General features: G+C 32.3%; 5 protein-coding genes and 1 non-coding gene across 6 annotated transcripts; 4 read left to right on the top strand and 2 right to left on the bottom strand.

The window, feature by feature from the left end:
- Window positions 1-408: 408 nt before the first annotated feature.
- On the top strand, window positions 409-1,827 carry TPHA0G00990 (uncharacterized protein; the record flags this gene model as incomplete). Its single annotated transcript, XM_003686321.1, has 1 exon — window positions 409-1,827. The coding sequence occupies one exon, from the start codon at window positions 409-411 to the stop codon at window positions 1,825-1,827; it is 1,419 nt and encodes a 472-aa protein (XP_003686369.1).
- A 182-nt stretch (window positions 1,828-2,009) lies between these two features.
- Window positions 2,010-2,519, bottom strand: SAP30 (Sap30p; the record flags this gene model as incomplete). Its single annotated transcript, XM_003686322.1, has 1 exon — window positions 2,010-2,519. The coding sequence occupies one exon, from the start codon at window positions 2,517-2,519 to the stop codon at window positions 2,010-2,012; it is 510 nt and encodes a 169-aa protein (XP_003686370.1).
- Window positions 2,520-3,251: 732 nt separating this feature from the next.
- TRM732 (tRNA methylation protein TRM732) lies at window positions 3,252-7,505 on the top strand (the record flags this gene model as incomplete). The annotated part of the gene is made up of 1 exon (XM_003686323.1): window positions 3,252-7,505. One exon carries the CDS (start codon window positions 3,252-3,254, stop codon window positions 7,503-7,505), a length of 4,254 nt encoding a protein of 1,417 aa, XP_003686371.1.
- Window positions 7,506-9,123: 1,618 nt separating this feature from the next.
- On the bottom strand, window positions 9,124-13,398 carry TPHA0G01020 (uncharacterized protein; the record flags this gene model as incomplete). The annotated part of the gene is made up of 1 exon (XM_003686324.1): window positions 9,124-13,398. One exon carries the CDS (start codon window positions 13,396-13,398, stop codon window positions 9,124-9,126), a length of 4,275 nt encoding a protein of 1,424 aa, XP_003686372.1.
- A 745-nt stretch (window positions 13,399-14,143) lies between these two features.
- TPHA0Gtrna2N lies at window positions 14,144-14,217 on the top strand. The gene has a single exon. It is a non-coding gene; the product is annotated as a tRNA-Asn (tRNA).
- Window positions 14,218-14,615: 398 nt separating this feature from the next.
- PAN5 (2-dehydropantoate 2-reductase PAN5) lies at window positions 14,616-15,755 on the top strand (the record flags this gene model as incomplete). Its single annotated transcript, XM_003686325.1, has 1 exon — window positions 14,616-15,755. The coding sequence occupies one exon, from the start codon at window positions 14,616-14,618 to the stop codon at window positions 15,753-15,755; it is 1,140 nt and encodes a 379-aa protein (XP_003686373.1).
- Between the last annotated feature and the right edge of the window lie 34 nt (window positions 15,756-15,789).

The following is a 15,789-nucleotide window of genomic DNA, read 5'->3' on the forward strand; positions in this document are numbered from 1 at the left end:
GTGCTAGGGACGTAATTGAATTGTAATCTAGAGCTTAAATCTCGATTGATCCAATGGTATCTATTTATTAACTAATAAATAGTATTAAAATTTTTTATTAATTGTTTTTTATTCAATATTATCTATTCTTTAAAGCGCTTCTGAAAATATTGAATAGTTGATGATTCCGGGTAAGAATAACATAAATTTTAGATTCTAATTACAATGAATGCAATGCCAATGAAATGGATAATTTAATAGTTGTTTTAAATGAATAGTTCTTGGTAAAAATTACTATAGTTTAGTTGTTTTCAGTATATATAAACTTTAACTAAATGTAACCATTGAAGAGTATTAAAATAACAAGAAAAAAAACGAAGGTTGGCTGATAGCTTGTATGAATATTTTTTCAGAAATAAGATAATTGATATGGAGTTTGATATGGATCATGACGTACTGAAACAATGGAATAGCTGTCCTGCTCATTTGAATTTGCCAGTGGTACCACCTGGGAAGATTCGCAAGATACATATATATGACTTTGATAACACACTTTATAATTCGCCTCATCCTAATAGACAATTATTTAGTAAAACATTTATTAAAGATGTTTTATTGAAACAAGATCTCTTACCATCTGGCAACTGGTGGTCAGATGAAAAATATTTGAGAGTATCTTTTGAAGAAAGTAAGAAGCCCAGCGATCATGGTGAAATAAGAAGTTTTTGGAATGATAAAGTTATAAAACTAGCGAAACAATCATGCGCAGCTGAAGATACAATAACTCTGGTATTAACTGGCCGAAAAGAAGAAGCCTTTAGTTCATTAATTGAAGAAATGTTATCATCAAAATTTCTTGACTCAAAATTCAATGCTGTATGTCTAAAGAAGAAGTTCTCGCCATATTCAAACAATACCAATAAATCAGATCATACAACTTGGTCCACAAGTAATTTTAAATTAGAAATATTTAATGACTTCATGAACTATTACCAAGATTCATTACAGGAAATAACAGTATATGAAGATAGAGGCTCTCATGTCAGAATATTTGAACATTTTTTTTCACAAACCCACCTGTATCCTTTGCATTTAAATAAAAGAACATTTAATTGGTATGTTATTCCAGTCCCTCCAACGATCACTTATTTACCACCAGCATTAGAACTTCAAAAGGTTAAAGAATCTATTGAGAAATACAACTTAGATAATCTCAACACACCGATCAAAATAAAATGGTCACCATTACAAACGGGATTTTTCCTTACAACAACTTCTCAAAAAAAGTTAGTATCGTGGACGACAAGTCATTTCCATTATAAACAACCAAAAATGTGGGTATATAATATTTACGACTATCCTGCATATATACCATGCGTAGAAAGAGGTTCCCAGATTGAAAAGAAGGAAATAGTTAAATTATGGACAAATAATAATAGAAAGGCATTATCAGATAGCGCTGCCATCGACATGATATCTGAAAAATTCTATGCAAGATTGTTTTCTGCTTCAGATTCGAGGAAGTTAATTTTAGAATTTAAAATAACTGAAGTTGGTGTAGTAAAATTAAAAGATCCACAAGTAAAGGCATTCGGAAATATCAGAATAGCAAAAAACTCGATATTTGTTATATACAAGTTAGAGCCACAAAGCAAGAGTAAGTATACATACACAAAATTCCCATACCTTACAATAATAGGCTCGTCATCAAAGTATGCAAGCTTTGAAGAAGAAATGTTATATGATCTTATTTTTGATACACCCGAAGCTAATATAGTATGGAGTAAGGTACCTCAGCCAGTACGAATAACCACATATTTTGGTCAATATTCAAAGGTGATCACATAATGCCAATCGGATTGTTTCGTATACTATTCAGCACCACTCAAGATATGTATATCTGCATATATATTGTAATTAATATTAATTTGTATTCATTAAATTTTCGTAAAATATATCTGATTTTTAAATTTATTGTGTCCCTATATAATTATCAATAACTATACAATTGCAGTTAATGTGCTATTATTTTAGTCCTTAAATTCCATTTTAAACTTCTTTTTCTGTGTTTTAACTTTGTAAATAAAATGTGGTACACAAGTATTTTCTTTTACTGAATAATTATCAAAATGTGTCTTTACTTCATTAGCTAGTTTATTTTTAGTTATTCTTGCACCAGGTTTACCAATTTGATTCTTCTTACCAGAAAAAGTCCTTAAACCTAAAGCTGATCCCAACAGGTATCCTCTTAGAGTCAAATTATCAGGAACGTCCAATTTAAAATGATCTTTATATTTCCTTAAAATACTTTCATCATATTTATCGAAGTCTAATGGATGTGGTAATTCTGTCAAAGCTGGATGATTATTTGTTATATGAGTTTTGACTAAATTTTTTATGTATTGATTTTGTGTAACAGTGGGCCTTTGTTTCCCAGTATTCTTAACTCCAGTAGTCTGAGCATTAGTATGTGCATTACCAGACACGACATTCCTCTGTTTACTCTCTGATTCACTATTTGAATTGGTAGTTCTCGACATTGCTAAAATGTAGTTATTACAGTGTTTTTGTTTTTCTGCAGTAGTCCACAGTTTATCTGATTATTTTCCCTCTTACGATATCAACTAGATCCTATATCAATTTTTTGAATGAGAGCAAAGAGTACAAGGAGAATAGTAATTGTGATCATATATTTCACCGACGTTCTTTCCATCTTATTATATTCAAAGCTGATAGTTTTTCCTTGCAAATGATATTACTTTTTCATTTCTGGATTATTGTAACATCGATGTTCTCATTAACAGCGCTTGTCTAATAGAACAGAGAATTAAAAGTAGATGAATCCATTTGTAGGATATATATGTGAGTGTGTGGTGGAAGCTACTTCTTATCAATTGACAAACTTGTAAGGTATGTATTTGTGAAGCCTTTTGGACTGTTACTGTTACTGTTTAGATGACAATTCTATATAATTAATGAATTCTAAACTAAATGCCAGTATATTGTGCGCAATTTTCTCTGGCAGCCTCAGTTCCGCCATTGGAAAATTTCTCGATGAAAAAACTTGTCAGCATAAAAAAATTGATGAGCTTGTTTGTCATATATGAACAAGTTCTGTCATAGTTGTTAGATAATCCCAAGTGAAAATACAAAACAAATACACTCGATTGATATATTTCAATTGGTTGTTGACTCATCGTTACTGTTCATTAAAAGAAATTAGGAAAAGAGAACTTGCAACGGCGTTACAGTGAGTGTAATCAAAAGTGACGATGGATTCTGGACCTTCAGTCACTGAAACAAAAGTTTTAGAGGTGAAGAAGTACCTTATCGATAATAACATAGTCAAAGGTAAAATTAATGATTTGGATGTGGTTAAGGATGTATTAAAGAAATATCGCGGTTTCTTTGATGTGTTAATCGAACCTATTTTGAATAAAACGGAGGGTTTGAATGATCACACAAGAATTTTGGTTATAGATTCATTCTCGATTTGGATTCAGAGATCTACACAATATATTTGTAGCAAAAACCTTGACACAGATGATTACATGAAAAGTATGGTGGAAGATATGATCACAATTAATGTCTGCAATGACATTTTCATGTTCATTATTGACTTTTGGGCCGATGGTGGGACCATGCAGGTAAATGCATTAAGAGATATGTTTAATAAGCTATTGAAATTGATTAAGATGATATACAGTGAACAATCTATATCATCTTTATTGGATGCATGGTTAAATAAAATCATTGAGATACCGTCAACATTGAAGGTTCAATATTATTTCCTAGATACTCTTTCAGTTGAACGTATCGATATGTACAAAGTATTAGAAAATAAAAAAAGTTTTATACACAATTCCATTTCGTTAATGTGGTCTGATTCCTTTGCCAATCCTATTGGTAAAGCTATTTCTAGTTTATTAATAAATGTTTTCAGGAATCACTATGAGAACAATATTAAAAATTTGGAGTCTTGGTTAAAACTATGGCAAAGTCCTGTGTCGACATTTTTAATGGATAAAAGATTCACCAAAGCAATAGAATTATACATACTAATACCATTGTTTAAAAATATGCCAATTGAACTATTCCCAATGTTTATTAAATCGATTTCAGGAGATGAATATTTACATCGATTACTTCCATTATTAAAGATTGGTAAAGAACTTGGTATTGAAGAAGAACCTTTTGAGAACGATAAATTGATCTCACTCAATAAAATTAAGAGCCTTTTACAACAAAATGAATACAAATTAGATACATTCAAGATATTGACTATTTCAACTAGAAAATCAAGGGAAGTCCCTCCATATGTGTTGAACATAATTCAAGATATCTTATATATATTTTTCAATGATACTAATGTTGAAACAAGGAACTATTTCTGCAGTTCGTTCAAGAATTTTATCATAAGGTTAAGAGATTCTTCATATTCTTTAAATAGAGACGCTTTAAAGTTGAGAAAGGCAAATAAGTTTCCACAAGAACAAGAAGAAAAATTTATGGCAATTAAGAGGATAGAAGAGTTCTTTAACTGGTTAGTAAATTATCTTTTTACACAATTGGCGCCAGGAGCTCAGTATCATAGATCGGATCTAGCATTTAACATTGTTTCGTTTTTAATCACTTCAGGTTTGGACGATACGATACCATCGTCATACTTCGATAATAGAGACAGAAGAGAATACCCATTCACAATTCATATTTTTGAAAATGGAATTTTAGTTAGGTTACTAATAGATAATATCGTTAATAACTTTTCTGAACTTCGTGATAATTCAATCAAACTATTAACCATTGCTTTTCACTCTACAAATTCTTTAAAGATACAGTCTGAGATTAAATTTGATTTAATGATTGAAAAGGCGAATGATATGTTTAATCGGTACCAGACATGTGATTTAGGTGCTCAATTACATGTATTTTTATTTTTGAATTCAAGCGAGAAAGACAAATACCTTAATGATATGTTGACTAAATTGATAAGTGTAATTCCAACTTCCGATGAGGATTATATATCCAGAATTAATACCCCTGTCAGTGGATACTGTACTTCATTGGGTTTAATCTTACAGCAGACGGATAATTTTAAAGACATGCAGACAATTCCAATTGAATCTATATTACGAGCGGTACTCAAAGTCTGGGATATCACAAAGGAAGTATTAAGTCATGATTCCTCAGATGGTATTTTGCCACCTGTTTTTGTCAAATCTAATGTTCCAGACCAAATTATAATAAGTTATGCATTCAAATTTGTAAAAGAATGTTCTTTAATATTAGAAAGCATTTTAACTTACCATGCATTAGATCACGATCAAATGTTCTCAATCGGTGAACTTCTTATTAATCAGTTGTTAAACATACGTCATAGTGGAGCTTTTCAAGCTAGTTTACCAGCATTTGTTTCATATTGTAATAGATGTGCTAAAGAAGAACCAGAGTTACTAAATAACTGGTTAGTTATGGTAATTGAATCCATTAAGAATAAAACACAGCATATTACTAGAAGATCAGGAGGTATGCCATTTTTAATCGCTACAATTTTATCGACTGAAAAAGGGACGGAAAGACCTAAATTGGCATATGCCATTGAAACATTACATGATATTTCAATTCAACCTATCGGAGAGCATCAGGATAAACTTGATTTACCACAGATTAATGCCTTTAATTGCATAAGAAGTATTTTTATCGAATCAAAACTATCTGAGCCATGCACTCCATATATAGCTAAAGCTTTAAAACTGGCTATATCTTTTTTTACTTCAGAACACTGGGCGCTACGAAATTGTTGTATTATGTTGTTCACCACCCTACAAAATAGGCTATTTGGCAAGCCTGGTAAAAATATGAGTGCTCGATTGTTTTTTACAAGATATCGTGGAGTAAGGGAGTTATTACTCAAAGTTCTTGATTCTGTATACTCAGAAAAAAATGATACTCATTTAGAATCCATTTTTCTAGTTTTAAGTCTGTTATCGAGATTAAAACCAACCCCAGATTACTATGGTTTGAAAGCATTTGAGAATTCAGTAATGTTATGCTTACGCAATCCTAATTGGAAAATAAGAGACATGGCTAGTAGAATAATAGCGTCCCTTGTTGAAAATAATTTTACTACATGTTTTTCACTCGTGAGTAATATTGGAATAAAAAACCAAAACCAATTGCATGGTAATCTTTTAGCTCTTAGGAATATCGTTAACTACAATTTGAATAATTCCATTGATAGTGAAAGTTGTTCCGAATTGTTAAGATTGCTTCTAATTAAAGTCGATGAATTTCTAATTAAAAATAACTCTTTTGTCACTTCAAAAGTGTACTTAGAGGTGGTTAAACTTTTAGCTATTGGACGCTCTGACTACTGCAAACTTGAATACCAAAACTTTATTAACGTGCTTGGTAATTTTTATGTTAACAATCTAGTTTCATCGAGTGTAGATGGTTCAAAGCAACTTTGTTTAGCTATTGCAACAGACCTATTATTAACAATGGAGTCACCAGATAATATTAAAGATATTACACTTTTAACAATACTATCTCCATATTATGAAGCTCAGATTGTTTGCCTCGACTATATTAGAATGAAGCCTGATATATTTATGAACAATAAAGAAATTATTAATTGTTTGATTGAACTTTACAACGTGGATACCTTATTCGAAGATTGTAAGTATAGAATAGTTGATGTCTTGAACATATTAAATTCATCATTGGATTATGTTATATTATTCGATATTATTGATTCTCAGTGTAGTGAAAACCTAAAATTGTCCTCATTAAAATGTTTAGGAGAGAATATCACAGCTGATAATATTCAAGGTCCTTGGGAAAAAATCCTACTTTATGTCGGTGATGATATGCCTGAAACCTATAGAGAAGCTGCATTGAAATGTATTATTAATTATTTCAATAATTCAAATGATCCTAAAGCATTGTGGCAAATTTATAGGATGTTAAATGATGATGATGATGATATAAGAGAAATGTCTTCACATTATTTGGCTGAAACTTTTTTACAATTAGAAGAATGGAGATATGATACAAGTCCAACTGCTGTTTGTAAACTATTTAAGAAATCCTTTATCGAGCAGTATGATAATAACTTAATTCAAGAAATTTTAGTGAAAGAGCTTAAAGAATTCATTACAACGTTCAGTTGTATTTTTGTTAAATCAGTTAAAGAGGTTCAACTTTTTGATAAGGAAAAAGATAATCAGTATAGAAATGACATTTCTTACTACATGGATGTGTTGGACATGGTTTCTATGACACAACATAATAATATTATTGTTAATGAAATAGTTTCATCAATTAAACAAGTTTTATTAAAATTAAAAAATGAAGTAAAAACAGATTCATTTTTGGGTTGGTCATCTGATCCAGATGTATTCTCTAAATTAGTTGTTCTTCACAGATTGGTTAAACTTTTTTCTCCTGAGGAATCAGATAAATTTGATGACTTGATGATAAGCAATAAAATTCATCCACTTATTGTACATGGAGAATTCCACTAACTTCCTTTTGATTGCAGTATTGACGTACTTTGAACGATGTATATAATAGTGTACTTATAATTATCAGAATTTCTTGCAGTGCATGTGACAGAACTACGTGTTTATGGCACTTTGAGTTTGGAAACAATTGATCACTTACTAATGGAAAGAAGGTCTAGAACAATCTTCCAAGTGGTAGGTGAAAATTTTTCACTTCAATATACATGGCTACGTGATATACACAGATGTGCAATACGGTACTATCTTAAGAGAATGACTGAATATATGTAGGTGCTCATTCAACTATCAGACAAGCTCGTATACAAAGAGGACATCTAAATTCTACATAGATTTGTATTAAATATATTAATAAAGGAATCAATCAGAATAAATATTATAATCCTTACCTACATATTATGAACACTAACGAACAACTTAACCACCATGCTCAATAAATGAATTCATTACTTTAATATATTAATAGTTGTTAGATTATATACTCTATAATTAGATTAATCTCTGTAGTCTCTTGGACCTGGATCAATGAATTATTAGCTATTGATTACCGGGGTTTATATATACATCATATTTCAATCTACCGTACTGTCCAACGAGACGACGTCGTCGAGTTGAACACGTACGGAAGACTGATGGTTTTACAGTACTATTTATGCATTAGAAATTCTGCTATTACATTCTCGTGAGGACTCATTGTTTTAGTTTTACAACAATAGTCTCGTAAAGAGGTAATATCTGGTATCGTATAGTCACTTATACGACCAGTATTATTTCCAACTGTGGAGAAACAAGCTTATGTTGGGTAGTTCCAACATCTAAGTTAGTGTCATTAGCCACTTCAGTTGCTCTAGTATAGTCCTATCTTCTTTATTAGTTAATAATTCGATTGTACTTTATTAGTGTAATTAAACTATTCTATATAGAGTTAGATGCCTCCTTATATATGAGTTAATCTGACAGTTGAATGAACATGTGTACGTGTTCATTCATCCTCCTAGGCTCTTTAGTGCTGTATTGTACATCTGTGTTTATCATGTAGCCATTTACATTGTAGTGAGAAATTTTCACCTACCACTTGGAAGATTGTTCTAGACCTTCTTTCCATTAGTAAGTGATCTATTAGTTCTGGACTCAAAGTGTCATAAACACTTAGTTCTGTCACATACACTACAATAATTCTGACACACCCCCGTAAAGACATATTTCAATAATCTTTTTAACTGATTGTCGATATAGAACTTGATGGACTATGAAATTCTCCTGGGTCAGTTATCGTAAGAATATCTTTGGGAGTCAGTTTGTTTGCATCGAAGATCTTAGTTTCTTAAAGTCTTCACAACTAACCGGTTTGGTTAAAACATCAGCAATGTTATCAGTGCCAGCAATTTTATATATTAGTAAGTCATCTGCTCGTATCCGTTCTTCGAGTTTAGCTAGTTTCAAATCCAGGAATCTATCTCTTCTGTTGGAGTTATAATTGTTCTTTAGATATTGAATACTAGGTTTGCTGTCTGTAATGGAAATGACAGTTGGATCCTTTTGTAGGTTCATTTCTTCTAAAATCTTTTTTTAGTATAATATGCCTCTTTAGATCCTTCATAGATAGCGTCCAGTTCAGCTTCTAGTAGATGAGTTTCTGACTAGCTGAGGAGGCTCTTGAAATGACTTTGTAGAGGTTCTCTCCATACCATAACATTATGCCCATTCTGGACTTCATGTCATGTTCCGTACCCAGTGAGGCATCAGATAGCAGAGTTATGGCCGGGTTACCAGTGGTTTCTCTTGTGAACACAATTTTTTCTGACTTAGTTTGGAAAATATAGTTCATAAGTTTATCAGCCATGTAAAAAACGTTGTCTGCTGGAAAGTTCACACTCCTGGCCAGTTTATTGGCAGCGAACTCTATATCATATCTACATCTAGATCTAATATAGTTAATCACGCCATTTATCTTCTGCAGTTCATTGATCTTTTTAGATCTTGTTTTAGTGTCCATAGAATCAATGTTTTTGATGTTGTGTTCATAGGATGAAACATGTGGAATAGAAGTAGTTTTAATATGACTAATTTTATCAAGCCAATCATTTTCAATACTTTCAATGTAAGATTGCAATGATAGGCTGATTTTACCTTCATCAATATTATAATCAAGGTCCATTCCTAGTACATCTGTACGTAGAATGCCTTGATTCATTTTTCCAATAATTTTAAGCTCAAATCTGTTTCTTAAGGTGGAAACAAACTCGTCTAGAAGTTCCTGACTTTTAGCAGCTATGACACAGTCATCTACATATACAGCTATCATGATGCTATAATCGTGATTTCTGAATATACCTGGCGTATGTCTGGAGTCATCCAGATCAATACTGTTCAGGAATTTTTTTAGATGCTCATTCCATTCCTTAGGACTTTGTTTTAAACCGTAAAGTGCCTTTTTTAACGGTGTCACAAATCTCCTATCGTGTGGAAGTGGAACATATATCTCCTCCCGTAAATCAGCATACAAAAATGCATGATTTATATCTAAAGTCTGTATCCACATCTTACGGTTATTGGCCATCATCAGGAACAATTTCAAAGTATCAATTTGAAGAAGATCTGTATGATAGTTACTGTAGGTGGCTTCCGTTTGTTTGTCCCCTCGGCAAACAATACGAGCTTTATGAGTCCCATCACGCTTCACCGTAAATATAGTCTGAAGAGGTATAATTCGGTTAGCTGGGACTTGATTTCTAGGAATGGAGATTGATGTGTCAAAAACTTGCATCTTCAAAAGATTTTGTAGTTCTTTCTCAAATGCTTCCGAAAAGAGTTTTCGTTCTCGAACGTCTGTATTATTGGTGATAGCAGTCTTAAAATATAAAGTTCTAATTTTATTGACTGCTTGTACAGAACGTAACTTGATTTTTTTCTTCTGTTCCTCCGCTGCTTCAAATTCCTCAAGACCCAAGGTGGTAAGTTCACGTTTCCGAGACTTTAATGGACGTCTAGTGATTGAAGCAAATTCTTTGAGAAACAGCTTTGTCCTTCTCTGTTTCATGGCTTCGGTGCTGGGAAACTTGTCCGAATTCTTATTATCGAAACGGTTGATTAACAGCAGCTCTTGATCAGAGACATTTTTAACGGGCTCACTTTCTGCGACACTGTCTGGCAAAATATCAATATGTGAAGTTGCAGTAGCAGTGTCCTTTGGTAAAGTAGACATATGAGCTTCGTGGACAGAATGGTTGTCTGAAGTATTCGAAGTGTCCTGTTCCAATGTAGGTTCTTTGACCTCCTCATCGGCGGTCGACGAGCGAGTGTGGTCAGAAACCTTTTGGTTGTCATTAATATTTATAGTATCCAGACCATAGACAGTGTCTTCTTGAATATTGGGCGGAATTTTATACTGAGTGTCATTTTCAATCCCTTCGATAATAGTAATGTCATCAGCATTACTGGGTTCAGCCTCAATTTCAAGAGCATCTTCTGATGTGACTTCATTTGTGTCATCGTTATCAGGAACGATTTCACTTAAGACCTTATTTGGATCTATGAAATCACCGTTTACTTCAGAATTAGCCAATATATAACTCATAGTACTAATGACTTTTCGAGTTTGTGGTAGATAGAACAAGTAACCAAAGGAATTTGGATCCTTACACAAGGTTATGGCTGGTATACCTTGATTGGTTAACTTGTTGTTTGTTTGATTTTTTACGAACGCATGCGCACCGAACGGTAAGAAGGAATTAAATCGAATTTGTTCATTCTTTCCTGATAATGTGGTCATTGGACTACAATTTAACTTCTTAGTCATGAACAAATTCCTGATTCTAGCAGCTGCAAGAGCTGCATATTTCCAGAGTGCCCAAGGAAGATCACTGTTATGCATTAATGTTCTAATATCATTGTTCATAATACCAATGAATCTTTCTGCACGAGTGTTGGAAGCATGGTCGTTTGTATCGGTAAGCATTAATTTAATACCTTTCTCCGATACATATGTTTTTAGAGAATCATTAGTAAATTCAGATCCTCTATCAACAATAAGCTCTTTTACAATTCGATCATATTGCTTTTCGATGTACTGTATATTATTTTTGATTTGCAGAGAAATGGTTTCTTTATTTTTATTCGTATGTGTGGATACTAGTAAAAATCTTGAAACATTATCTACCATCAATAATAAGTAGTTATCAACTTTTGCAAGGTTCTTTCCTAAAGGACCACGAATATCTAAGCTCCAGGATTGTCCTGGTTGCATTTGTTCGTAGTGTTTATTCATGGAGTCCTTGATATGATCATGCTGTTTCATTTTCGCTTGAACACATTGCTCACAGTAAAAATTGATCAGCTCTGATTTTTTTAAGTTGATTTTGTTAACATCTGAAAAAGCATTATTTTCAATATTGTGAACTATGACATCTACAGGAAGATGATTTGATCTTTCATGTGCTTCATGTATAGTCACAGTTTTATTATTAAAGCTTGTCGAAGGTTTAATCCATCTTATGGATGACGCCTTCGTTAATTTTTCCGAAGTCCTATTATCTTTGGAAGATAATAGTAAATCATCAGACTTTATCCAGGTAGTATTGGCTACGTTATGTATTTTAATACTAATGCTGTCATTCTTTAGATTTTTGTAATCTTCGGTAATTATAAAACCAAGTGTTTTGCGAAGGCCAATGGCTGACAGAACTGTTGCATCTTCATCTGGACAGTAGTAAACAGGAATGTATTGATATTTTCCGTTATTATCCATTCTAACTCTTAAGGACCCCTGTCCAATGATCTGCAGATTGCTTGAAGATCCGACACCAGAATATTCAGGGATTGTTGTTAATTTTCTATAATTGAAAATTAATCCCTTTTTATTGGTGAAGTTAATCCCAGATCCTGAATCAATTACTGTATCCACAGCTGATTTTAATTGATTCTTCTTTATGGATATTTTCGTTTGTACTGGATTTCTCTGTACCTTTTTTACAATAGGCCTAAGAGTTTCTGGATTTTTAGAGTTAGATTTGGCTTCTTCTCGTTCAGATGAATAAAATTGCTTTATTTGTTCATGAAATTCAAAAGCATCCTCTGCGTGTTTTTTAATAATTCCTAGATATTGAGTAGGAGTTATTTTTGATAGATCAATAGGTACTGCATTAATTCGTTGCAATACTTGATTGTTAATCCTATTGATAATCAAATTGAAGATTTCCATCTTATTGGTGTCAATGAATTCTTCAATTCCAACTAATTTATTCAATAAATTTAGTTGTAAAGCCAAATTATTGGATTTCTCAGTGATTGACACTTGTTTCCATAATTTTTGGCGTTTGGCAAAGTTAAGTTTTCTTAAGAAAATTCTCTTAACTTCGTTTAAGATTTCAATGAAACTATTCTCCATGAAGATAGAGTCATATATATCTTCACACTTGATATTTTCCTTGAGTTGACCCTTTATGAATTGATCTTCTACAGGGTCAATTATTGTAGATTCTGGCAATTCATTTAAATTATCTAAATTGTAATAATTTAGGAATTTAACGAATTCCTTGATCCACAACGGAAGGTCCTCAATATTGATTAGTTTAAATTCAATATTAAGTGGAAGGTAATTCTTATTGATAACAACTTCTTTACCATTTAATGTCTTGAACATTAATGATCCATTGTTCATCAAGTTAGTTTGTTGATTACCTTCTTCCTTGTTACTGCCGTTTGTTACAGTATTATTAATGGACGTTCTTGTATGAGCAGTGGTTCTGTTATTTAACAGTCCTTCTCTATCAATGATTTTCGTCCTTAATTTATCTATGTTCAGCTCAAGACCTTTTTCTTCCTCTTCCAGCTTAGTGATTTTGCTTAAATAGTCACCAGCTTCGATTGAGTTAAGAAATTCGTCATGCTTCATCATAGTCTTTTCGTATAAGCCCTCTAGGGTGCTTAAACGATTTTTAAATGTTCTAATGAAAACATCTGTGTTCTCATTAGGAATCTACAATTATTTGATTGAAGGGTTTCCTTTACAACCTGAGAACTCGAATGGTCGTTATCCATCCGGGTAAGACCTCCATGTGGAGAAACAAGCTTATGTTGGGTAGTTCCAACAACTAAGTTAGTGTCATTAGCCACTTCAGTTGCTCTAGTATAGTCCATCTTCTTATAGTTATAATCGATTGTATCTTTATTAGTGTAATTAAACTATTCTATATAGAGTTAGATGCCCTCCTTATATATGAGTTAATCTGACAGTTGAATGAACATGCGTACGTGTTCATTCATCCTCCTAGGCTCTTTAGTGCTGTATTGTACATCTGTGTTTATCACGTAGCCATTTACATTGTAGTGAGAAATTTTCACCTACCACTTGAAAGATTGTTCTAGACCTTCTTTCCATTAGTAAGTGATCTATTAGTTCTGGACTCAAAGTGTCATAAACTCTTAGTTCTGTCACATACACTACAATAATTCTGACACCAACACACCAAGTCAACGTCAACATCATTGAACCTGTTGCTAGTTCCACGCTTGTTTCTCCACAGTAAATGAAATTTACAAACCAATCGTACCTATCAACATGGACAATACAGCCAATAACAAATAATGTTTTTCTCTGTTGAATTGAAGATAAAGTTTACTTAACTTTTCAAAATCTAATAGACTCCATGGCCAAGCTGGTTAAGGCGTGCGACTGTTAATCGCAAGATCCTGAGTTCAATCCTCAGTGGGGTCGGTTTTTTTTTGAAATCTCCTAGGCCTTATCTTGTAAGCAGATAGATAGTGTTTCAATCTAATCACCTTATTTAAAAATTCACGGGAAGTTGCATTAGATCCTCACTGTTGCAAAAAAATAATTAAATACCATATCTTCTTTGTAAATTTATTTCCCTACACTTTTAATTCCCGGAATAACCCTATCAAGATCTTTCGCCGATTGAAATGTTTTGCAACTTTAATATGTGAGTCAATTTTCAATGATCATTCATTGACAAATAATACCTTGAATTTTACTTAGATATAAAAGGCTCTATATTAATGAAACAACTAGTCACTAAAAAATTACCATTTGAAAAATTTCAAAGTTTGCATACTGTAGATAACAAAAATATATACTAACGACAAGGAACAGAAATGACGTTAACTACTAAACCAGTTGTTCATCTCCTAGGTATGGGTGCCATGGGCACCATTTTAGCAATGGATATGATGAACTACACCAATTCTAAGGTCATCCCATTATTAAGATCAGAAGAAAAGGTTTCATTATTTAAAAGTGAATATAATAATACTATTGGTGTAAAGAAGTTATACTTAAACGATGCACCATTAGTCACTCAACAATTATGTATTGTTGAGTGTCCTACTACATTTTCAGGAAATCATATTGATAATATCATCATTACTACTAAGACGTATCAAACTAAGGAGGCGTTAATGCCTTATTTGCCATTCATTGATTCAAAATCAAATTTAATATTGATTCAAAACGGGTTGGGTATTTTGGAAGTATTGAAGGAACAAATATTTACTGACAAGACGGATAGACCTAATATTTTCCAAGGTGTTATATCTCATGGTGCTTTCATGGATCAAGGTTTTACATTTAATCATGCAGGTTGGGCTGGTATGAAAATTGCTAGATTACCATGGGAAGATTCAGAGATGATTCAAAATGAAAAATTGAAGAATAAAGATTCCAAGACTAATGAGTTAGTTATGTTATTAACAGAACCAGAACTTGCAAAAGCATTTGGTATTGAACATATGACATATCAAGAATTGTTAGCAGGTCAATTATTTAAGTTTTTAATAAACTGCTGTATTAATCCAGTTACAGCAACAGTTGATGCCGTAAATGGTGAACTTGTTGACGGTTGTAAGGATTTATTTGTTTTAATCGTTCAAGAAGCACTAGAAATTCTAAGGCTAGAATATAAAACACTATTTGATTATGAGAATGAATATAACGGCAAACCAAATTATCCAACCCTTAAAATATCATCAGTTTTAAACACAGATAATATGATGGAAACCATCGTCAATATAGGTACTGTGGTTAATGCCAAGAATAGTAGTTCCATGAGACAAGATACACTATATTTAAGAGATACCGAAATCGATTATATCAACGGTTATATAGTTTCCCTAGCTAGGAAATTGAATTTACCAAAGGAGGCAGCAAAAGTTAACGAAACTGTTATTGCATTCGTAAACCTTAGAACCGGTATCAATAGGAGAAGAGATATGGTAGGCGATATGAGAAACATCTAAAGCATTTATACATGACATGATAGAATATTTTAAC

This window comes from Tetrapisispora phaffii, chromosome 7, assembly GCF_000236905.1.
Source record: "Tetrapisispora phaffii CBS 4417 chromosome 7, complete genome".
Classification (NCBI taxonomy): Eukaryota; Fungi; Ascomycota; class Saccharomycetes; order Saccharomycetales; family Saccharomycetaceae; genus Tetrapisispora; species Tetrapisispora phaffii.